The sequence below is a fragment of the Oryza sativa genome, chromosome 1, assembly GCF_034140825.1.
Source record: "Oryza sativa Japonica Group chromosome 1, ASM3414082v1".
Taxonomy (NCBI): domain Eukaryota; kingdom Viridiplantae; phylum Streptophyta; class Magnoliopsida; order Poales; family Poaceae; genus Oryza; species Oryza sativa.
Window position 1 is genome coordinate 3868333 of NC_089035.1, and position 25471 is coordinate 3893803.

Here is a 25471-nt window from a genome sequence, read left to right on the forward strand (position 1 = left end):
TTGTACCTTCTTCGTAAGCATTCAGCAATGTTCTGATAATTGCGTGGAACTGAATCAACTGATACAATGTTCAGGGGTTGTGAGTAGCATCAGATAGATAAGGGAGGTTAGTGTGAGCGTGACAGTCAGCTGGCTGTCGATTGGTGAGAGTTCCGTGAAGTGCATTATTTACATTTCATCACATATCCAACAAAATAGTGCAGCGCTAAGAAAAGTTCCTGCTTAGCTGACGATTATGCGGTTATTCTGCCTCACTGCTCATCTGGAGGTTTCGCCATTAATTCCCTAGCTTTCCTACAAAAGATTTGGACCAAAAAAATGTCAGTTATAACAACCCAAAGCGTAAAATTGACCCAAAGATGGAAGAATGGCATATAAAACCGAAAAGAACAGTTGAGTGTTGAGTTGCTTCAGTTGCAGTAAATGTGGGCATAATCACAACGGAATGCCAGTACTAATGGTCATGTTCCCTGCGCAACCACATTTTTATTTGGAAGGCATACTCGAGCGAAACAGAAGATTACCTTAGTTCCCTCTCAATCTCGACATTCCCAGAATCTAATTTTTGTGCATCCATGAGAGCATCACACGCATGTTTGTACTCCTGGTTTTAGAGTAAATCAGGAGTTCAGGACACCGACCATAATACCAGGATCACAAAACGTTAACTGCAGTGAGTCTTACCTTGAGTAGCATGTGAGCTGCACCCTGACGGTAGCAAGCTTTTGCCCAGTTAGGCCGCATCATTCGGCATCTGTAAGCATCAGAAAGAGCACCTTCACCATCACCCATGAGCAATCTACAGATGCTCCTGTTTGCGTACAAAACTGCAGTCGGTCCATGAGCTATTGCCTATGCTCAAGCATCAGATAAACAAATCATTCCCAAGCTTAAGAATAACATACAAAAACTTTATAACAACAATAATTGATTAGCGTTAACAATCAGAAATAAGGTGCAAGAAATTACCAGATCATATATTTTTGCTGCAGCGGCGTAATTCTTCTGCTTGAATACCAAATCTGCCTGTGCCTTCAAAACGACTTTTCTACTCTCCTTCTGATGTTGATCCTAAACAACGTAAACAATAGTATCTTGATGCAAATCTGAAGTTAACTTTTGAAATTTTGAATATCAGAACATTTATTTAGGATTACAAAGCTAAACCAGTACTATTAACCAGTACTGTTAAGACATGATCCTTCTATCTAGTACTATTAAATGCCGTTGATATGTAAGCTAAACCAGTTTTACAGCCTAACAAGCATCAAAGACGTGAAGTGGGTGAAATAGAGCTCTGCAATGCAAAGTGCATGGTAAGCAACATGAAATATGAGCAGAGAGCATAGCAGGACCTTTAGTACAGAAAGATCAAAAGTGCATATCTGTACGAAACGTACCATTGGCTTTGTATTTTTGACTTTTGCATGAGCGATTATTCCATTAACACTCCAGTTTGGGACATTTGGAATTGGAGAAGTCAATGGAAATAGCATTTCAACTTCTTCCCTGCAATCACGTAATGCAGCATGCTCTATTGGCAACCAACCCAACTGCACAAGCACAACAGAATGAAGAAAAATAGTTTCATACAGCGTAATTCAGCAAGGAACCTAAAACAAACAATATTGGTGAAATCAGTGTATGGCCTATTATCACAATCTGTGGCTTTCAAGTTTCAACCAAACGACTCATTGCGTCCCAAAAAACCATGGTCTGTAGGTTCAAAGCTGGCCATGGGCTTTTTGGACATTGATATGAACTTCTATCAAAATGGTATTTTGGATATAGGCTGGATTTGAGAACTCGTCGGTTGCTGAAAGGTCATCCATGCTTTGTACAACTCGTAAGATATACTTACACATACAATAAAATAAAAGAACACAGGTTCAGATAATCCATAGGAAACTACAAAATATGCAAATCATAAGTGCAATGTTTTTGTTAAATTAGGCCCTCTTAGGATGTGACAAGGATGAATATTAAATATGGGACACGTAAAACAAGAAAACCATTAGTGTATGATTAATTTAGTTTTAATTATTTTAAACTTGAAAATGGATTTATTTGATATTTTAAAGCAACTTCTATATAGAAAGTTTTCGCACGAAATACATAGTTTAACAATTTGAAAATTTTGCTAACAAAAACCGAGGTAAAATCTGTATCTTAATCATAAACTGACATGACCTTAGACAAAACATCCTCAGAGTTGTAATAAAACACAAAAGAATCAGACTTATAGACCAAAGTGGAGAAGCAACAACTGACTCAGAAGAATAGAAAACATACATCATCAGGAATATTGGGGTTTGCTCCAGCCTTCAGAAGAAACTGAATGAAGTTAGTATAGCCTCCCTGCGACGCAGCAAGCATCAAAGGGGTTACAACTGTACCCTTGCCATTAACATCAGCACCAGCCTGAGAAAAGCATTGTGCAATAGAATATTTAGCTCCATATGTTCATGGAACAAATGTCTTGAGTTAGCAAAATTAAAACACAGCATTAGTTGACCAAATATAGACTCAATAAAACACTGACCTTTATGAGTAGCTTCATACACTTCAATGATCGGTAGATAAGGGAACTCATCAGGGGACTACCGGCTCCATTATTGATAATTACGTTAGGCTGAAAGCAGAATATAAGTATTTAGCCTAAATACAGCCTGAAAGCAGAATATGTGTAAGAAAAAGGAAAAGCAATATAATGCTCTAACTTTTTTTTTCTGATTAGCGTTTGCCACTTTTTATAAGTCTAACTGTTGAAGTTAGCAACTTTCGCTGTTGAGAATTAAAGTTGCATTATGTGCATATTTTACAGACTTTTTACTACAATAGAAAAAATATATTACACGTGAAACCATAATTATTATAATCAGAGTTCAGATGTAGGCAATGCCACATTTACTCAAATTTCATGAAGCCAAACTGAAGCTACTGCATTGGAATAGAAGAGATTTTAGTGCACATTTAGTGAAGTCAATATCGAACCAGAAGGTCAGCAATGAGGTAGATGAAGGTACAAATATGCCATCTCTTACTATCGAAATCCGTGCAAGTTATCGAGCGATTAGCGATGCCACGTGGCACAGCGTGGTTCGTGCGTGCGCTCCAAAACGCGAAAAGGACTAAAATATAAAAGACAATCTTACGTTGGAGTATAATGAAAAAGTGCAAAGCCACCTGATTTCTCCGGAAGGGCCACGACTCTTCGTCTTCCTTGATTGACTCTTCTTCTTCTCTGTATATATATTCATTCTCCATCATTCCTCTTTCCTCTCGTCATTGTCTCACATTCCTTCTTGCCGTTCCACCATCCACATTCACCGGCACCAAACACCACCATCAACATCCACCGGCAATACATCTGATCCACCGAGGGATAAAGAAGCAACGACCTCCAGCCAGTACCTCTGCGGCAAGCACATCCTGCGCCGTGCGCGACAACACAACGACGAGGAGGAGCCTCCGAGGCGGTGGCCTCTGGCCGGTAGCTCTGCGGCGAGCAGGTCCGGCGACACCAGGACGAGGTCAGTGAACTGAATCACATGTATTAGTGAACACGAGGACGAGGTCAGGTACACGATCGCCTGCATTACCTTGCACGATCACGAAAGCCCCCAAATTAGCCCAGATCCAGTAGTATTTTGCATTTTGATCGATTGATTTATACCGAATCAAAGAACATCAACACCAGCCTACTGCAACTTGCCCTGATCCTGATGATGTGCACGATGGACAACAAGATATACTATATCTGTTACTTCTCTGACACTATATAGGAGTATTAGACTATTTGTTATAATATAAGTCACTGGGAACGGAAGCAATCGGAAAGAAATCTTACGTCCAGCCACGTCTTATTCTGTCACCTAAATCTCCAATGACAACTTAGTAGAGAGGACATATGGATGTGTTCCTTTTGATTTCTGTTTGATCTTTGCTAACAAGTCAAGCTTTCGTGTACTCCTAATAAATTAACTCATAGTATATTACGATGACCACCATTCCAAACTAACTGTTTTCAATTAAACTTTTTAAAAGTTATTCAAAATACATTGATTTATATAGTGGTACTATACAATGTAGCTGTAGCCTCCACTTCTGATCCAAACAAACCATTAATTGACAAACCTAGGTACTTACATGTAATTATACTAACTTCAATCCCGTAAATCAATTAGTCACAAAGTCTAATCTTTTCCTCTAAATAATTTGCAGCAAGTTACAGCAAATTTTACTTTCTATTTAGAAAAGCTATAGCACAACCAATCAGCTGTGAATAACATTTCGTGTAGTATGGATATTTACCAGAAAAAAAAAACATTGTCTATTCTTTTTAGTATTTTTCATCATTGTACATTGATCATCTGCAATGATATTAGTAAATGTTTATTTTACAGGGGATAAAAGAATAAGGAAAAGAAAAGGAGATAAACAGGAGCAAGACACTGAAGCTAGGAAGTACAAAAAGGTAAAAAACAATAACGAGCTGGAAAATTTTATATATATATGTATATATATATATATATATATATATATATATATTTATATTTATATTTATTGTACTGGATGTGTTGTACCAATGACCAAAAAGTTATATTATGCTGGATGCGTAGACATACCAAGATCCTACTACAACCCTTCTGGAAAATCAATGTTCCTATGGAGAATTGGAGAATTGTAGCAACATCAGTGAAGACAGAAAAAATACTTGCACTAGAACCAGTGCAAAAGCTTCACATTTTTTTTGTATTTATTTATTTTTATTTCCATAAGATATTGTTTTACCAATAAATCAGCAAATCCATTTTATCTATAGCCACAAATGCACTGAATTTTAGTATGGAACTAATTAAAAACAATAACCAATCAGAAATATATATAAAAATATCAACACTATCTATTGAAATTTGAAAATTTTGTGCGATGGTTGTAAGAAACTGTAATACAAATGGAATGGATGTACTGTACAAAAGATGTACGCTAGGAATTATTAGAGAATGGCAATAGAATAGCTCTATTGCCCCATTGTATGTATGATCAATAATTGTAGCTCCTATTAATCTTTGTCGTCATAAATATTGAAGTGTTTGTATTAGCTAACACTTTTTTTACTATTCATGTGTAATTTTCTGATTATATATAGCTGTTGAAATGAATGATTAAGTTTTGTATTGATTCAACCAATATCTTTAATTATTCATATTTAATTTTATGCTTATATTCATTTCTGACTTTGGCTATTTTTTGTGCTTATATAATCAGAAGTGTTAATATGCCATCAAAGAGAAAGCAAGATCCAATAAAAATAGCAGAATATGATAAATCAGATTGCAAGAAAAGAAGATATATCAGACTACAAATTCTAAGAGAGAAAAAGCGAAAAAGAGAAGAAGAAAAAAATATGGTGCATAATAACAATAAAAAATGTAATAAAGATGAAGAAGAAACATCAAAAAATAGTAATATAAGAGATATAATATATACAGAAAAGCAAAAAAATATTAAAAATAAAAGAAAAATACAATATAATTTAGATTATCTAGAAAAAATTGCAAAAAAGAAATGTTTAGAGATAGACCATATATCTTCATATTTATCAACTTCACATGGCATGGTGTCCTTTACCCCAGAATACATTAAATATCTAAAAGAATCATATGAAAACAAATCATTTATAGGTATGCCAGAGTATAAATGTAAACATTGCAATGCTATATTTTGTTTTGAAGAAAGAAATAAAAGAGAGACAAAGAAAAGAAAAGGTGAAATTATATATTCAAATTGCTGTAAAAATAACAAAATAAAAATACCACCATTCCAGAACCCACCAGAAACACTTGCTAGGTTACTTAATAATAAAGAAGATAATCTATCAAAACATTTTATGCAGAAGATTAGACAATATAATAGTTTATTTTCTTTTACTTCAATGGGTGGCACAATAGATAAAAATATAAATAATGGCGATGGACCATATGTGTTTCGTGTAAATGGACAAATACATCATCGTATTGGATGTCTCCTACCTAAGCCTAATGAAATTCCAAAGTTTGCAGAACTATATATTTTTGATACTAAAAATGAAATAGAAAATAGAATACATGCTTTAAATAAAGAAGAAATGGGAAGTACAGATATCAATCCGTATATAGTTGAACAATTAAAAAAAATGTTTGATGAATATAATCCATTGGTAAAAACATTTCGCTATGCTCGCGATCTATTTGAAGAACATAAAGGTGTTGATTTTAGTATTCGAATAATAGGGGCTGATAAAGGTGATCCAATACAATATGAAATGCCACATACAGAAGATTTAGCAATTTTAATAGTTGGAGAATTAAATCTAGAAAATTATAAAAGAGATATTATTGTTCAAAATAAAAATAATGGATTACAACGCATATCTATATTCCATCCAGCCTATATGGCTTTACAATACCCTTTATTATTTCCTTATGGAGAAAGAGGATTTCAACTTGGCATACCATATTATAATAGTAATACAAATAAAAAGAGTAAAAAAACAAGATCAACAATTACAGTACATGAATACTACAAATATCATATGCATTATCGACCAAATCAACCAAATCCTTATTTATGTTATGGTAGATTATCAAAACAAGCAATAGTTGATGCCCGTGCAATAGAAGATGAAGATAGACTAATGTTTATTGCTAAAAATCAAAACAAATTACGAGCTGAATGTTTAAAAGGAATATTTGATGCAGTACAAAAAGGTTTAACGGAAGGAAACCAAATAGGAAAAAAAATAATATTACCATCAAGCCATGTTGGTTCTAAACGATATACAATGCAAAACTATTACGATGGCATAGCAATATGTCGTGTATATGGACCTCCACATTTATTTATAACATTTACATGTAATCCTAGGTGGCCTGAAATTACTATGACAATCTTAGAAAACGAACAACCCAATGATAGACCTGATATTATAGTTCGAGTATTTCATATAAAGCTAGAACAATTAATAGAAGATATACAATCCGGCACAATATTTGGACCTACAACAGCTATTTTATACTCGGTAGAATTCCAAAAAAGAGGTTTACCACATGTACATATCTTAGTTTGGTTAGATAAAAAGCCAAGTGAAATAACGATTGAAATGATAGATAAATGGATATCAACTGAAATACCAGATCCTAGAGAAGATCCTCTAGGATACATCCTTATAGCTGAACATATGATGCATGGACCATGTGGAGCCAAGAATGAAAATTGTCCATGCATGAAAAAAGGCAAATGTTCAAAATTTTACCCTAAAGAATTCAATGATCAAACTAATTTTACTGAAAATGGATTTGCACAATATAAACGTAGAAATACTAATATATACATACGTAAAGATAACCATAACTTGGACAATAGATGGGTTGTTCCACACAATTTATTCCTATTAAAAAGATATCAAGCCCATTTAAATGTTGAGTTTGTTAATCAAAGCAGAATGTTAAAATATTTATGTAAATATGTAAACAAAGGAGGGGATAAAGCTAAAATAATTTTCCAACGTATCAAACAAGGAATAGATCATTCTGAAAATGAGCAAACAGAAAAAATAGATGAAATAGAAGAATATTTAGAATGTAGATATATTTGTGATCAAGATGGTATGTGGAGATTACTTGGATATGAAATACATTATCATTGGCCACCAGTGGAAAGAATGCCTGTTCATCTTCCCTTAATGAATATGGTCAAATTAACTAAGGATACAAAACTAAAAAATATTATAGAAAATCCAGATAATCAAAGAACGATGCTTACAGAATGGTTTATGGCAAATCAGTTACATGAAGAAGCAAGAAACTTGACATACTGTGAATTCCCACAAAAATGGAAATGGGATAAAAAAGAAAGGAAATGGGTCAAACGACAACATGGTTTTAAAATAGCCCGTTTATATTATGTCAAACCAACTGAAGGAGAACGTTTCTATCTACGTATGCTATTAATGATAGTTAAAGGAGCAAAAAACTATGAAGATATTAGAACATACAATGGTATTACTTATAAAACTTTTAAAGAAACATGTGCAGCACGTGGATTATTAATGGATGATAATGAATGGTATAAAACATTTGACGAAGCTGCAAGTTGGGCAACATCTCCACAACTACGATCTTTATTTATAATCCTACTATTGTATTGCAATTTAGAAGATGAAAGGAAATTTTTTGAGACAAATTGGGAAAAAATGGTAGATGATATAAAATTTCAATTAATATCAAAATATCACCCAATTAAGTACAACCCGACTGATATAGAATTAAAAGATATTCTAATTGAACAAATAGAATATTTATTATCCAAAAGTGGTATAAGTATAGATAAATTTAATCTTCCTCAGATGACAGTAAGATACAAATTAGATTCAACTAATACACTAATTCAAGATGAATTAAATTATAATGCAAATGATTTAGAAGAGCAAGCTAACAAATTGTACTTACAGCTAAACGATGACCAAAAGAAAGCATTTCATCTTATAGTAAATAGTGTAATAAATAAAGAAAGTAATTTTTTCTTTGTATCTGGCCATGGAGGAACTGGCAAAACATTTTTATGGAATACTATTGTATCATTTTTGAGAGCTAAAAAAGAAATTGTTCTAACAGTCGCATCGTCTGGAGTAGCATCATTATTACTACCAAATGGTCGAATAGCCCATTCAAGATTTCGAATACCAGTTGATATAGATGAACTATCATTATGTGATATTAAACGTGGAACAAAATTAGCTGAATTACTAATAGAAACTTCTCTTATAATATGGGACGAAGCATTAATGACAAATCGCCAATGCTTTGAGGCTCTTGATAGAACATTAAGAGATATATTATCAGAAAAATATATTAATGCTATCGATAAACCATTTGGAGGTAAAGTTGTTGTTCTAGGAGGAGACCCTAAACAAATCTTACCAGTTATAGAAAATGCATCAAAACTGGAAATTATTAATGCATCAATCGTAAAGTCATATCTTTGGGGGTATGTTAAAAAAATATTTCTATTTGAAAATATGCGATTACAAAAAACCAAATCTAATACTTTAGAATATAAAGAAATCAATGACTTTAATAATTGGATTCTGGATATAGGCAATGGTAAAATAAATACCAAACAAAGTACTGCTCAAAATGAAGACACAGATACAACCATTATACTAGTGCCGGAAAATTTATTAATAAACACAGGAGAAAACAAATTAGAAGAGTTGGTAAAGTTTACATACCCAGATTTCAAAAATAGTTTCTTTAATCCAAATTATTTGAAAAATAGAGCAATTCTAGCTACAACTAATGAGATTGTTGATGAAGTGAACAACTATATACTTAGCTTAGTACCTAATCAAGAGAAGGAATATTATAGTGCTGACACACTATCTCAATGTATGGATACAACTAATGATGCGGACATATTATATCCTGTCGAATATTTAAATTCTCTAAATGCCAATAATTTTCCAACTCATGTACTTAAGCTGAAAGTTGGAGTTCCTATAATTTTGCTAAGAAATCTAAACCAAAATTTAGGATTGTGTAATGGAACAAGATTGATAATAACAAATTTAGGAGACAATATTATAGAAGGTATAATAATAACAGGAACTCATATAGGAGAAAAAGCATATATACCCAGAATAAACTTAACAACCCGAGGAAATCAATGGCCATTTACCTTGTGTCGACGACATTTCCCAATAAAAGTGTGCTATTCTATGACTATAAATAAAAGCCAAGGACAAACTTTATCTAATGTTGGTTTATATCTAAAAAAACCAGTCTTTACACATGGCCAATTATATGTCGCAATCTCACGAGTAAGCAATAGTAAAGGTTTAAAAATTCTAATAGAAAATGAAGATGGGACATGTGCAACACAAACAAAAAATATAGTATATAGAGAAATTTTAGATTCATTTAGATCTTAATGTATACTATATTTTTCTCTATATACTATATAAACACAAACACAGTACTAACATTTTCCATTGCTTATAATTTGCAGATGAATATCACTCCAATTGCAGAGCTGCGCCCAGGGCGATATGACTACATGATATGCGTCCGAATATCTAGGATATGGGAATTTAGAGGAACTAATGAAGATGATAACATCAAACATTTAGATCTGGTTTTACTTGATCAAAAGGTAATACTATATCCTTTATTTATATTTTCTCCTAACATATATTTATCATTAAATATATATTATTTTATTAAAATTGCATGGCCATTGCAGGGAGATGCTATCTATGCTGAGATCCCACCTGATGCTATACCTTTATTGAACCAATATTTACAGGAAGGAAATATCGTCTACATCAGCAAGATAACAGTTAACAATGCTAAGCCCAGTTATAGAGCAGTTGGTAATCCATATATGATCAAACTAAACAAAAGAACTTGTATCATTGAAGCCAAAGATCAACCTATGGATTTTCCAAAGTATACATTTGACTTGGTGTCATTTGATAAACTTCATGATTTCACAAGCAAGACTGATCGTTTTCTAGGTACTAAATTAACTTTTATTTCATTACACGTAACCATAATATTCTATATGCAATGTTATAATCAAATACTTTATTCTATCTTTGCAGATGTTATTGGAAAAATCATTGCTGTTTCTAATGCAGCAATGATTTCTACAAGTTCATCAGATTATAGGATGAGAAGAATAGTCAAACTACAAGATTTAAGGTAATTTATGCCAATATCAGCTATATTTCCCCATCTGAACACTAACACTAATCTGAAACTACTTGATACTGACTTTATTGTTTCTTCAAAGTGGAAAAACCATCGACCTCTCATTATCAGGAAAAAGAGCTGTTGAGTTTGATGGAGAGACAATACTGGAAGTTGGTCAAAATAACCATATAATAGCAATATTTGTTGGTACATCAATGAAAATCCTTAAGGGAACATATGAATTTCTAAGTGGAACAACAGCTTGTCGTTGGTATATCAACGAAAATGACATCCCTGAAATCAAGATGTTTCAGAAATGGTAAGTACAATTTAATCCCCTGCATATTTTCTTTTACTTTATGGAATTTCCTATTTCTAACATCTTATATATGCAGCCTTCCACCACATGCTGATCCTATACAAAAGCTATACTTGCAAAGTGATGAAGATATGCAACGGAGCATTGAACACAAAACACTTGCAGAATTGAAGGAAATTGATCCTTTTGTTGACAAGGTTAGACTTATGTACCTAAATTAATATACTATTAAATTCTTTCATTGAACTACAACTTAAACCTTTCATTTATACATTTACATAGGATGAAAAATACCAGTGCACTGCTACTATCATTGGAATTCAGGAAAGAAAAACTTGGTGTTATCAAGCCTGTAAATTGTGCAATTGCAAGATGATATGGGATGGTTCTATATTAAAATGCAAGAAAGAGAACTGCCCATGTAGGCAGTATGAGTACAAGTGAGTATTTCTTTTTCCAATCATACTATTAAGTGTGAATATATATAACTATAATTTTCAAATAACTCTGCACTTGAACAGGTACAAAATACCATTCATTGCAAATGATGGCACAGCTAGCCTTGAACTTGTGCTATTTGAAAAGAAAGGTACAGAACTTATTGGTAGGACTGCTGAAACTATGAAAAGGCAATATGATATCAATCAAACACCTCCAGAAATAAAAGCATGGATAGGACATAAATTCACATTCATAGTGAAGGTTTTGCCGAACATAACTATCAACGCTGATGAACCTTCATTTGAGGTGCTGACAATTAAAGAAAGATTTGGAAGGCAACATTCCAGCCAAGGCTTTAAGGCAACTAAGAATCTTCCCATCAGTTCAAGTTCATCTCAACAACTACATAATTTACCTCCACTGGTGCCTATACTATCCAAGAAAATACAACATGAGGTAAAAGAGTAGTACTCTTTCTTTTATTCATTTTTGTCGGTGCTACATAATCTCTTACTATTTCCTTTCTTTTCTTTCTTATTTACTGCTCATCATCCCAGATAGAACCACCCCAAGATATTCAAAGCATGGAAGTTGAACCATATAATTTAGAAACAAGCACTTTGTCAGGAAAAAGAGCTTATGAAGATCCAAACAGTACAGATCAGGTAAACAACTGATCATATTTAAATTCATTTGTTTTTCATTCTTCAATCATACAATTAACCTACTAACTGTACTGTGCACAAGCTTGGCACCATTTCAATCAAGTGTATTTTTTTAGATAATGGAATGAAATATTCAAGCAAGTGTATACCCTGTGGTCAACAACTATTCTCTATTTACATGTACTATTCACATATATGGCTGACACTAGGGGTCTCATACTTGCCAAACCTACTGCCTGCATTGTGCTAAGTATTGCATGAGAAAGAATTGCTGGTTCCTTAGTAATATACTTTGATAAGGATTCTGTTTTTCTTTTTTAGGAAAATGATGAAGAAGAAAGCACTGACTATGGCTTCATTCAGACAAAGGGCAAAAAGAAGCGTTCTACCTGATAACTTCTCCAATCAAGACAGCCTACTTTTGCTATCTATAGTCCAAGATGGACACTTTTGTTATCCTCTCATCTACTAGCCAAATTACTTTTGGTGTATCTAGCTCTGACTAAGAACCTAGACTGATCTACTAGCCAGTTACTCTAATACAAAGTTGACATGGAGCTTTATTAAAATCTTTCATTATTTAAGCTCTAGATCAACATCTAGAGGATGATGACGATGACGATGGGTTGCTTGGTTCCGGCAAACGATTACGAGGACGTCGGCCGGGTTCTCGAGAATCCTGTCGTCGTCTCCCGTTGTTGAAGATAATATGTCAATACTCTTCAAATGTCTGTCACAAATAGCCACTGTGTTTTGTTCAGATTATACAGTCTATATCACACTATATGTCACAAAAATCTTTTAAATTTTGTAGTCTACTACAGCAATCATGATTGTGCACTGTAGTATCATGCTATAACTTGCGCTTTTTTTTTTAGATAATACTTGCATTGTTGTTAAACTGATTATTCTGTCTCATTAGGGTCAAATAGCATGGCCCATCCAGTATTGCACGCGGCTTTGCCGCGTGTTTTTTTCTAGTGATGATCCTAAAGCATTTCAATCATTAAAGAGATGAGTAGATAAAAGAGCAGGATAATAGCTTATATAAGTGCCATGAATTGAACACCTAAACTCCCATGCTCTTTCCCAAAAAAACATCAGCCAACCTTATTTAGAGCATGCCAAATGGCAATTTTAGGACTTAGGAGTATTACTCAAAGGTCAGCGGTATAATAATAATCACAATGCAGGTGGAAGATGCTATGTACGCGGTGTGGCCGCGTCGATCAGGGGCCTCAGTAGCGTGTGCTACGCGTGGTATCCTAACTCTCATCACAATAATTCATTTCATAACCAAAAAAAAGAAAAGAAATAATCCTTTTTAAGACCTGGAAATCCATATGATCTAAGATCCTCTATAAAATGTCAAAGTAAAAACCAAAAGGATAGATTATGCACTGCAATATCTGAGAATGGGTCAATCCAAGCAAACAGAACAGTCCCATGCAAACACGCATCAGTGCAGTGGCGGAGACAGCGTGGGGGCTGGGGGGTCTATAGACCCCCTACCCCCTAATAGATCATTAGAGCCCCCATTAAGACCCCCCCTAAAATTTAAATCCATATATCTATTAAAGGGGGCTAAAATAGACTTTATCTGAGATTGTTAGAAGGCCCAAAAGTCTGAGGAGCCCCCACTATAATTTTATCCTGGCTCCGCCACTGCATCAGTGTACATCAGCTAATAAGCTAACTATCTAAGTGGAAAGCAAAACAAATATCTATCTATCCAAACTAGCAGTGAGAAAAAGGAAGAGGAAATAAGAAATAGTGGCAACTACATACATCTGCCTTGTGATCCAACAAAATCTTCAGTGTCTTATCCTTGCCATTGTTAGCAGCATGAAAGAGTGGTGTTCCAAGGCCACAGTCTATGTCAACAGGTATCCCTTTTGAAAGCAAGAACTCTGTTACCTTACAGCATCCTGCAGTGAATGAGATGGGCCATAAATCATGGGGAAACAAATACTATATAAATTGAGTTATTTGAATAAACAGTTAGTACCAGTATAATGGACAAATCACAATAGATTACATGTGAGATGTGACCGAGTATAAACAGAGCAAACCTATACAACTTTGAGTGGTGATATATAAACTAAAAGTATCTAGATTAGCAACACAATAAAAGATAACTGTGACGACATGGTTGAATTAAATGTAATCTATTAATAGTAATGCAGTATCGTAGAATCTTGTACAACAATATAATTGGTAATATAACAAGGAATTGGATAGTGTTCATATCAAGGGAGACCTGTGCCAGCAGCATGGTGGAGAACTGTGCATCCTCTAACATCTGCTTTTGTTACATCACCACCATGATCAAGAAAATACTGCACCGTAGGAACATCACCAGACTCAGCAGCGGCCATAAACGGTGTTATATCTGTAATAAACAGCACATCAGTACACTTGGCACATTATACTGCCAAAACATAGACATGGCAGCCGCCAATTTCATGAAAGGATGGTAGAGTTAGATAATAACCTTCTTTTCCAGCAATATTCACGTCACCCCCCAATTCCTCCACCAAGAACTTGCAAACATTCAGATGGCCCTGGCATGCCACGGCGTGCAGCATCCCAATCCCATGCTTGTTAAGAGCTAAGACTGCATACTGGGTCTTTCCTTTCTCGATCCCAAGGCTCTTTAAAATACCTTCTCGCAAATAAGAACAAAAAGAAGTCATCACAGTGAGGAAGATAATCTGCGAATGAACAGATTAACTAGGTAGAACTCGAAAAAGCGACGAATACGTGCAACGTGCAAGAACCTCACTGAGTCATGTGAACCTATACTTCATACTTGCGACTTGAAAAACATTTTTGTAGAGTACTACCTGCTACTCATCACACATTAGCACTTGGAGAGGTAACTGTAATAGAAAGATGATCACAACGTTGTCGCATTTATCCAACGCAAGGACTTGCTACGATAAAAGCCTCAGATCTTGCAATTTCTAGATAAGATGGCATGCATCTCCAGTAATCCATAGACCTGGCTGTTAATTCCTTCACGCAGGGTCAAAAATCCATGCAACATATAAACATTACCGAAAATAAATTGTGGGAAATTCCCAAAGGCAACGAGTGCTAGATACAGAATTTGCATTCCAAAATTCCATGGCCAAATCAATTAACAGTACAGCCATCGCCAAGCGCTCCACACAAGGACACACATGCATCACCCAAACCTAAGGGAGGAAAAGCACGCAACACAGGCGCATGCAAAGGGGGGGCAATGCATACACGCATCGATCGGGGGGGATCGACGCGGCGGAGAAGAAGGAGAGGAGGAGGAGGAGGAGGAGGAGAGGAAGCAAACCTACCTTTGAGGCGTCCGAGGTTCCCGTCGAAGGCCGCCCTCAGGAGAGCGCTCTCACCTGCGAACAAACCGAGAAATCGCCATTAGACCACATGGCCGAGGAGCTAGCAAGCCGATCGAGCTAGGAGGAGATGCGGAGAGGTGGGGGGAGGCTGGACGAACTGGTGCCGTCGTCGGTGGGGCGGCAGTAGACGAACGGCGCCGCCATGGCCGCGAGGAGGGAGGAAGCTTGCAGGAGGAGGAGGACGAGGAGCGGAGTGGGTGGGGGTGGGGGGTTTTGGTTTGGTTTTGGTGCACTGGACCCGGTGCACTCGTGGGACTCGTGGACAAGGTGCACGGAGCCGTTTTGCTACACTACCTCTCGCTGTCTCGCAGATAGATGGTCTATGAGTATGACATGGGTGGCCCATTGCAGGGGTCTAGGCCCTGTTTAGTTTCTGGAAAAAAAATCGCGCTGTTACATTGAATGTTTGGACATATGTATAAAACATTAAATGTAGGCAAAAAAAAAATCAATTACACATATTACATGTAAATTGCGAGACGAATCTTTTAAGCCTAATTGCGCCATGATTTGATAAGTGGTGCTACAATAAACATTTGCTGATGACGGATTAATTAGGCTTAATAAATTCATCCCGCAGTTTTTCTGACGGAATCTGTAATTTATTTTGTCATTATACTACGTTTAATACTTCAGATGTGTGTCCATATATCCAATGTGATAACCAAACCCAAAAACTTTTCCCAACTAAATAGGGCCTTAGTTTCGGGAAAGACGGACTCCCCTGACAGTAACATAAGAGAGAGAAGCGGGTTGTCTATGTCGGACTCTCTTAGGTTAGTCTCTTTTTGTTTAGAAGGGATGGAGTATACCAGTACAGATCTTATTTATGTGCATCCCTCGCTATGACTAATCTTGTCTACAAACCTACGGTGGATTGGAGTTCTGTAGCCCCTCCCCTGTCACGCACTGAAACTTGTCCCCTTTTACCCCATCTCTTTGCTTGCATACATTTGATCCCAAATGCAGCATATCAGAGAGAGAAAGAAATCAGATCCTTCAATCTAAATAGCTATCAAGAACTCCATAATACCCAAATAACACTACCCATGTTTTGGGGCAAACAAAATGCCAAGCCATTCGAGTTTAGAAACGAATCAAACCCTTAACTAGTTGCCTCCAAAGTGTAGAAAAGAGACTCACATTGTCAGTGACGACTATATATATGGCCATCTCATCGACGGTGTCAACCTCCCGTCTCATCGACAGTGTCAACCTCCCGTGGGTGTCTTGGTGGATTCAGAAGGAATGCACTAGGATATTATCTTTTCGCTTATACTTATTAGTCAAATTTTAAAATTTTAACCTTAAATTTAGAGCTAATTTTAAGGGTTTTTTTTATCAAACTTTATTTTTTAGCCTTTACTTTTAGATTGATAAGAACACATATATAAAAGTTTTATTTAGAAATTACTTTTTGTTTGTAAATATACAGTTTCGTTTACTCCGTAGAGTAGAGTAGCTGGAGCGGAGAGACAAAACAGGGTTCAATCTATGCAAAATGGCGACCCCGGATAAAGCACCAATCTTAAACTTAGATGAACGGTCAGGAATTCGGCTGGTAAACAAAAAAAAGACAATCAATCGGACAGTATCACCCCGTATCTGTATAGGGTTGCAACGAAGAACGAGCCAACTTTCCCCGGGCCGAAAACTGATCGGGTGGTGCGGCCTCTCTCGCCTTTGATTTACCCTTTCGCGCACCAAACACCAAACCCTCGCCGCCGCCGGCGCCGCCATGCGGATCCCCACGGAGACGGAGACGGAGACGGGGACGGGGGCACGGATTCCCAGCCACAGGCGGCGCAAGGGATCGTCCGACGGTTCGCGGGCCGTACACCGGCGCAAACCAACGCCGACCAAGGAGACGGAGATTCCCGGCGGCCACGGGCGGCCGAAGCGGTCCTCCTCAGCCCTGTCGTTGGACGGCGCCGGCGACTCCAACCCAACCTGGGTGATCCTGAATCGGGTCGGTGCCCGGAGGGATTCCTTCCGCGGCGACCGCACCACGTCGGTGGCCTCCCGCACCTCCGGCGGCAAGGAGATCTCCGTCTCGTTCGAGCTCGCGCCGCCGCCGGAGACCTCCCTCCTCACCCTCGACTGGCCGCAAGGGCCCCGCCCGTCGGAGGGGACCACATCCTACCCTTACGTCATCGCGGCGCACGGCAACGTCGTGCTGCTCGAGATCATCTCCACCGCCAAGTGCCCTCGCCCCATCGACATCGACTACTTCGTCTACAAGGCCAAGCCCAACGGGGAACCCTCCTTGACGCGGCTGCCCGTTTGCTACTGGAAGGGGGCTTCGGGCAGAGACAATCCTCGGCCACGCATCATGAGTAGGGTGGCCATGGGTGTCCTGTCCTGCAGCAAGGATTCGTTCGTTGTGGCCGAGATGGAGAGAAGGTCATACCAACCTTCTGCAGCTAACATCTACATGTTTTTCTCCGGCTCCGACGGCTGGAGAGTCTTCAGGGATGTGCGGATTGACCATATCAATGGTGCCGGCTGGTGGTCAACTGATGCAGTGTTATCCTACCGCCGTCGCTACTTGATCTGGGTGGACTACTTGAGAGGGATGATTGTTGCCAAATTGGCACATCCAGGAGGAGGAGACCCACAGGAGCCTGCTCTATGGTATGTACCGCTTCCGGTCGATCCGGTTATGGGGAACCCTTATGACAGTGAGCGTGGGCGAGGATGCCCTGAAGCTTCCCGTAATGTGTGTGCCACCCACCATGGCATCAAGTTCGTCAATATCATCAACCAATGTGGTGGCAGTTTTAGCATAACCCTGTGGTCGTGGTGCGAGGACGGAACATGGAGAGAAGATGCGACACTGGATGCTGCCCAACTTTGGGACCTCGATTGTGAAAACCGCCTTCCAAATGTCCAACCAGAATTCCCTATTGTTGACATGGAAAACCCTTACACCGTTTGCTTCTTGTTGAACGAGGGCAACTACATTGTCCCTGAAGCCACAACATGGATGATCAAGGTCCACATGAAGAAGAAGATTCTACTAGGTTGTACTAGTTATTCTAAAAATGGAAGCTTGTCTCATCAGAACACCACCTACATGACTGCCAGAAGGATGTCTGAGAGACTCTCCTTTATCTCCAGTGAAATGCCATATTACCTGTCTGGACAAACCATGAAAAGGTAATAATTTCATGTCTAGTTTGCCAAATGCATGCCATACTGTTCTTTTGGTTGCATGTTGTACAGAATTTTCCTAGTTTGAAGTGAATTGTTCTGCCCATTTATGTTTAGACAGCATTGACGTTGTGGTAGCTTGATCAGTCAAGAGCATGATTTTAGATGAATATAATTGTGGCTAGGATTTAGCTATTTAGCAGCACCAACGTTTCTTGCTCCCTTTAATTACTTGGTCCTGAATCCCTCTATAACTCATCCTATAGTTTATACAAAATCGATGTTTGTTTGCATGTTTTTATTTCGTCTTCTCGACACTTTTTCTAAAAATATCACTGAACCATTTCTGAATCTTAATTTCAAGCAGGAAGTTGATAAACTAGGAATATAACTGGAGATCGAGGAATTGTCTTACCAGTTTGAAGATTGGATCCATCAAACACTGTGTTTGCAAGAGCAAGTTCCCAACACTCCCCTCTCGTTTTCCACGCGCACGCTTTTTAAACTGCTAAACAATATGTTTTTTTAAAAAAAAGTTTCTATACGAAAGTTGTTTTTTAAAAAAATCATATTGATCTATTTTTGGAAAAAAATAGCTAAAATACTTAATTAATCACACGCTAATAGATTACTCCGTTTTCCGTGCGCACTGTGCATGTTCCCATCCTTCCCTAGGATGTGAGCTCCTGCGTCTGCGTGCTACAGTAAGTTATAGGCAAAATTGGTTCGATGCTATATAACCAATTTTGTCAATAATAAAAAGGCTAAAAGTTTATGCCATAGCAAACGAAACATGAAGTGCTACTCCCCACATCTGATTTGCCATGCAATTTTACAATCGAACAGAACAATCAAGGAGCAACATTTCACAGGCTAGAGAACATCGTAAAATCCAGTTGCTTCTGTTTACTCCATGCACAATGTGACAACTGACAAGCATATCATATCATACGGCCGCCGATCTCCTGCTACAGTGCGATGTATAGGAAAGTAGGAATGTATGAGGAAGTGCTATATATGCCTATCGTATACCCATCCGACAGTAAGCCGAAATTCTTTAGCACTCGGACCAGTTTTCTGTATCTCCACACCTGGGCTGAACGGCTTTTGTATGCGCCTGCATGATGGAGATCAACATTTGTCAAACTCAAATATATAAAAAAGATAAAGGGATGCCATGAAATGCGCTTAACGCAAGAGAATTTTGAATTTGCACGTGAACTCTGCCATTTTTCAGGCAGAAAGTACAACAAATCGTGCGTGGTATTTGATCTTCCGTAAAAAAGAAAGAGCTCGATATTTCAACAAGCCTGGCTAGTAGTGACGCTGATAGAAGAGTTAGAGAGCAAATTGTAAGGCCACGCATTGTATCATCTCATCTCTAATCCCGTGCACATTCGGCGCAATATTGTTCATGCCAATAGTTTACCTGCGGGTGCCTTTCTTCACGGTGGTTGAAAGTTCTGTGCTTTAGCTCTCCACGGTTAGTTGTCAGCTCATCTAATATCTCGGCATCGTCACGGCTGCCACAGCTTTCTGAATCAGATGCACCATCCTCCTGTGTGGAACAAAAGATTCAGATTAACAACAGACGTGGGGCATCGGAGAATTAAAGAGTGAAACACAATCATCACTGACAAGTAAATAATCCAAGAATGGGAGATAAATTTATACCAGCGTGTGATCGTGGTGGACACCTTCAAGCTCTTCATACTCAGCTGCATCCAATTCCCGAAGGTCATTTGGCTCAAAAAACTTTGGGAGGACATGCTGCCTGATAAGAATCATAAGGAAGAATGGCAACGGGAACAGGATCCCTGCTATTGGTATCCATGTTATGCCGAAGCATATCAAGAGGTAAACCAACTGGAAGATCGTGAAGACAGTAATTGTTTTTGAAGGCACTGACTCCATGAAAGACGCATGGGGACCCTCCAAAACCCTGCAAATGTTGAAGCATAGTGTGAGCTGTTAATCACTGTTTTGACAAAAAATGGATTATCTTACGATTAATCCAAAAGGAGGCACATAGGCTGCACCGCAAGTAGTCAAGCATGCAATTTCATTGTTCAAATGGGGTAAACAGATGCAGATAGAGATATTACTTGTAGCGTCGGCTTGATGGGATGAATATAAGTCTTATTCTTTCCCAAAACTGGTTGCCAGGTAGACTGTCAATGGCCATATAAGCAAAGTAACCCCAGAGGACCGATGTCGGTATCATCTTGATGACTGGCATAGCTCCAACACAAGCACCAACTAATAAGGATTGCAGCAAGTTACTTAGTCTCTGCTCATTCACTCGAACAGGCAAATGTGCTTCAATATGTTTTATAGGGTCAAATTCTTCAGCCAATGTCCCTTCTTTATCACCTTCTTGCAGCATAGCATCCTTCAAGCTCTTTAACTCCTTGTCAACAGAATCAGTCTGCAGGACAATTTTTGACCTATAAGTTGATTTACTTGAACATTTTCCATACAAGACTAACAGTGGCATCTACATTTTGAATAGTTACTGAAAGAAAACCAAAAGTATGGGGACTCCTCGTAAGGTGAAAAGTAAGGTGTTCAGGCAATTACATGAGCTTAGGACTAATTTTCTTGACAACTGATGTAGTAATTTTGACAGGAACTGGCATTGACAATAGAAGTAAAATGCAACAAATAAATGGAAGAGGAAATTATATGGTAACATACATCAGTAATGAAGAGTACATACTCACATTTTTTTCACAGTCCATCTCAATGAAAACCCCTTGCATCTTGCCATAGATTTCCAAACTGCTAGCACGATTCATCAGGCCTTCGTTGGCAGTTTGAACCATCTTTTTGCGTAGCAGCTAAGCAAACAGAGGAAGAAGATGGGTGAGCTGATGAGCAAATATGGATATTGTAGCAAACAAAACACTTCGGTCTGAAGTTCACCAACCTGCCCCTTAAGGACAGCAAGGCTTCTTGTATGCATCGGGGACTGAGGAAGTACTCCATTAGATGGAGGGATGCCAATCAAACCACAAAGCAGGACCTGCATCATTTTTATACTACTATATGAGAAGAGGAGCATGTCACAGCTTTGGTCTATTACACCACAAAGCAGAATCAGTGTCCAATACTCCTATCAACCATCACCTTGTAGATTGCAGTAGTGCCAGGTTATAATCACGCAAAAAAGAATATAAGATATTATGGATGTTGGATTTTCAATCATACCCATTCAATTGTTGTAACAAATACCAACTCTACTTTAAAATATATGAGAATATTTCTTATTCATTTTTTTTGAACGGAAATATTTCATATTCATAAGACTATACTAAAAGATTTTGGCTAGTTTTAGGCTAGAAGTGATAGAGAAATGAAATGTTCACTGAGGACCAAAAGATGTTAGGTTCCTAGTTAGCCGAGAAAAAAAAACTTAAGAAGGGCCGCCATAAGCAGATAATTTTTTTAGACGGGTATAAGCAGATAAATTTATCATAGAACCATGGCACACACCATGAATCCGAGGACCAAAATGTCATAATGGTAAGCAGAGGGCTTCTTCAAGTTAAACTCCTTTTGTTGCGCCAATTGTGAAGCCACGCTATGATCAAAGAAGTAAAGTCCTGCAATCATCAAAGCTGGCAGAATGGCAGCAAATATGTATGCTGGGGGAACAGAAAACAGGTCCTGGAAATAAAAAAAAAACCCAAAGATATTATCAATGATGCCATGCAAAATAAGCTATACCAAAATTCTAAACCTGAAGACCATAAATATTCACATCTCCAGTATCCCAAGCAAGTTTGATTTATTACCTTTGCTATGGTCCAGTGATGCAGTGAACTTGACTCCCAGGGAAGTGGACTGAACAGCCTCCTAGGAACTCCTGAAGGAACATCCTTTGGTAATGCGTACGATAATGCTGTCCAAACAATCACCATAAGTGGGACACCATAATCAGAAATGAAGCCTCTGAGCCACCCTGCAAGTGTCAACTCAAACGCACAATGATCAGTTCATGTACATGTGCTTCTCAATGGTTATAAAATGTCATCATGGAGTCATTTGCATGCTGATGTAGCATACATAGTAGTAATTTCTTCTCTTTTTACTTGAAAGATGGCAAAAGCTTTGCGTATTTAATAGAGAAGATAGTAGTAATTTCTTGTTTTTGTTTCTAAATGTTAAAAATTTCAAAGAGGGAAAAACACTGTGCAGAATAAGAATCTGTCGATATGGGCTACTAAACACCATCTCAAGCCAAGCCATCCACTCAATAAGGAAAAAAAAGGAGTCCATATGGTTTGCCCCAAAGCTGACAGGCTGACACAACACAAGCTTGCAGCCCAGCCCAACCAACGCCTGATCTAAAGTAGGCCCAGTCCAAACTTCAAAACAGCAAAAGAAATGTTTGGCATAAATCTAACGGTTGGATGGATGACTAATGGAACAGCTATTGCTAATTTGATGACCCAGAGCTCAACTTGCCCCCTAAATTGGACACAATGAGATAAAAGTAAGATGAAAACGTGACCAACCTTGACCATACACCCATGACCTTGCCCTTCTTGACCTTAATGCAGTGTATAACAGCCCAATTGAAAAGATTACACCAAGTAGGCCGTTGACATACAACCACTGGAATCGATATATAGGTGAACTATGGTCGACACCTCCAGGTACCTTGAATTCTTCTATAATTCCCTGCAATAAGTAGGCACCGTTCTAAATATTTTCTTCCAAGATACAAAGCACTGAGCTCGCTAGAAATAGCATACTTTAATAGCTTGTTGCAGGAACAGAACAGTGATCAACATCCCGAAAAGTTCTCCTGCAACCCTTGTAAACCTGCTAATAACATTAGAAGCATTGAACATTGCCAGAAGAAACAACATGATCGCAGTCCAGATGCAGACCCTGTCAACAGTAAGCAAATCAGGAGAGCATTAACTTTTTTTTCTGAAAAGCTAACGTGATAGTATTCAGTTTCAGTTGTTACCATCCAGCCCATGCTAAATACAGTCGTTCCCCCAGAGCTTGCTGGTTCTTGGCAAAGTTGTAGAGATACGTGTACATGATTATAGTTGGCTCTGCAACTCCAACTATCAACAGAGGCTGCCCTCCAAGAATGGAATGGATGATGCCACATATTGCAGTAGATGCCAGTGTTTCTACTGTGGTGAGTATACCATCTGAAATGAACCACTTTCCCTTTGTTAGAGATGTAATTAAAGCCTAAGGACAGCAATTCCAAAAAGAGCACAACTGTAGTATGGCTCATAGTGGCAAGAGGGTAGGTATTTACTTGTTTCTCTGCTCAGTTGCGTTCCGAAGGCTATGACTGGGAGGGCAGAGGCAAAAAATATATACATAGTAGGTGCCAATATCCTGACGATACATCCAGAGGCAACATGAATAATTAAGGAATGAAACTGACAGCAACAAGAGGAGTGAAAACACACACAGTGATCTACTGCAAAATTAATTGTTCGAAACAAAATTAACCTGAAGCCAGAGTGGAATCCCTCAAGCCAATCATGCTTGTACCAAGCTGCTCGGCCTTCGATATCAGCGACGACACCCTTAAAGGGAATCTTTAGTAGTTCCATCAGCTGAATTCCACTCAATACTAACCAGAAGCTGCAACAGTACTTACAATTCAGAAATGGTACATATATATTACATACGTAGTATTTTGAAGACACACATATTGGCATACACACATCCTAGAAGCCCCCATGTTACAAAATTTACAAACTCAGGTTAAGGTGTCAAGCTACCCAGATGAGTCAAATGGAGAGAAACCACGGACCAAACTTGCAATCATCACAAAATGCACGCTTGGTGCTAATACGTATGCAAAGTTTGCAGTATACGTAATTAATTTGCGCTTACTGCATTGCAACATATTTGGTGTACCATAATTAGCATTTGTAATTTGTAATTCGAACTTCTGCATGACGAGGAGACAAATTTGCATTTCTGCATACAATTTCTAGGAAGTTTATACTATACAAATTACTTGGTCACTTGCTGAGCTAAACATCATGCATAAAAGCACTAAAATAAAACCAGCTTGCTGGGTTCTTTCAAAAATAAAAGCACTAAAAAATTGTCGTCAGGTAACCGCGGCAAGTGTCCAACACTTCCTCTCCTCTCATGCCGTCATGCGTGGGGTTCAGTCATAACAGCAAACAACACATACATGTTACTCCAATATTATTACTTAGTGGTAAAAAAAATCAGAAAACAGCAAAAAGAAAAAAAAATCAAGCAGTAGAGACCCAAATCACGAAATATTTACAGATAACTTGTTAGATCCATATGCAAGCATTCCACATCCCGACATCTACATGCGCACGCAACCACCGCACTTGCGAAACGAACAAGCGCCGCGTTTCTCCATCACCTCGAACAAAAAACCCACAAACTTTTACCACCGAAATCGATCAAAAAAAAAACTATGAAAAAACCCAAGCAAATCTCCCCACAAGTAGGAAGAGAAATCAGCCGCAAACACCAGCATGCAACACAAGACTTCACAGTCCGAAAGGGAACGCACGCACACCGTGACTGCAAAACCTCCAAAAACCCATCGCTCACTCAACATCGGCCGAGCAATCGAGGCAGCGGCGAGAGGACCCGTACCTCCGGCGGGCAATGCTGACGGCGGAGGGGAACCCTAGACGTGGAGGTGGCGGAGGAGACGACGCGGCCGCGGCGGGGCGGCGCGGGGCGGGGTTGGCTCCTCAAACCTCAAGGCCCCCGTGATGTGCGGCT

The 25471-nt window shown here is 38.2% G+C and overlaps 2 protein-coding genes and 1 long non-coding RNA gene across 3 annotated transcripts; 2 read left to right on the forward strand and 1 right to left on the reverse strand.

The window, feature by feature from the left end:
• Window positions 1-25471, reverse strand: LOC4326215 (uncharacterized). The gene is made up of 28 exons (XM_066305985.1): window positions 25340-25471; window positions 24197-24331; window positions 23997-24079; window positions 23691-23883; window positions 23470-23608; window positions 23230-23395; window positions 22507-22673; window positions 22205-22378; window positions 21639-21734; window positions 21433-21549; window positions 20815-21137; window positions 20384-20651; window positions 20139-20267; window positions 19780-19826; window positions 18291-18525; window positions 17249-17656; window positions 15655-15841; window positions 15497-15550; window positions 14656-14826; window positions 14422-14553; window positions 13950-14089; window positions 2543-2632; window positions 2293-2421; window positions 1401-1553; window positions 970-1071; window positions 685-852; window positions 525-604; window positions 1-294 (listed from the first exon to the last, which is right to left on the reverse strand). Exons 2-28 carry the CDS (start codon window positions 24298-24300, stop codon window positions 252-254), a joined length of 4098 nt encoding a protein of 1365 aa, XP_066162082.1. The 5' UTR covers window positions 24301-24331; window positions 25340-25471; the 3' UTR covers window positions 1-251.
• LOC112937940 (uncharacterized) lies at window positions 3394-4756 on the forward strand. Its single transcript, XR_003240795.2, has 3 exons — window positions 3394-3533; window positions 4407-4477; window positions 4623-4756. It is a non-coding gene; the product is annotated as an uncharacterized lncRNA (long non-coding RNA).
• LOC4326214 (uncharacterized) lies at window positions 17201-19179 on the forward strand. The gene is made up of 2 exons (XM_015765762.3): window positions 17201-18715; window positions 19077-19179. Exons 1-2 carry the CDS (start codon window positions 17295-17297, stop codon window positions 19090-19092), a joined length of 1437 nt encoding a protein of 478 aa, XP_015621248.1. The 5' UTR covers window positions 17201-17294; the 3' UTR covers window positions 19093-19179.

Coding starts and splice junctions, on each gene's coding strand:
- LOC4326214 (XM_015765762.3), top strand. CDS start 17,295: ATGCGGATCCCCACGGAGACGGAGACGGAGACGGGGACGGGGGCACGG.
- LOC4326215 (XM_066305985.1), bottom strand. CDS start 24,300: ATGGAACTACTAAAGATTCCCTTTAAGGGTGTCGTCGCTGATATCGAA. Junction 18,526..19,779: donor TGTGGAGATACAGAAAACTG/GTCCGAGTGCTA, acceptor TTGTGGCTTCAG/GGACAATGTAGTTGCCCTCG. Junction 14,554..14,655: donor GAATATTGCTGGAAAAGAAG/GTTATTATCTAA, acceptor TGTTTATTACAG/ATATAACACCGTTTATGGCC.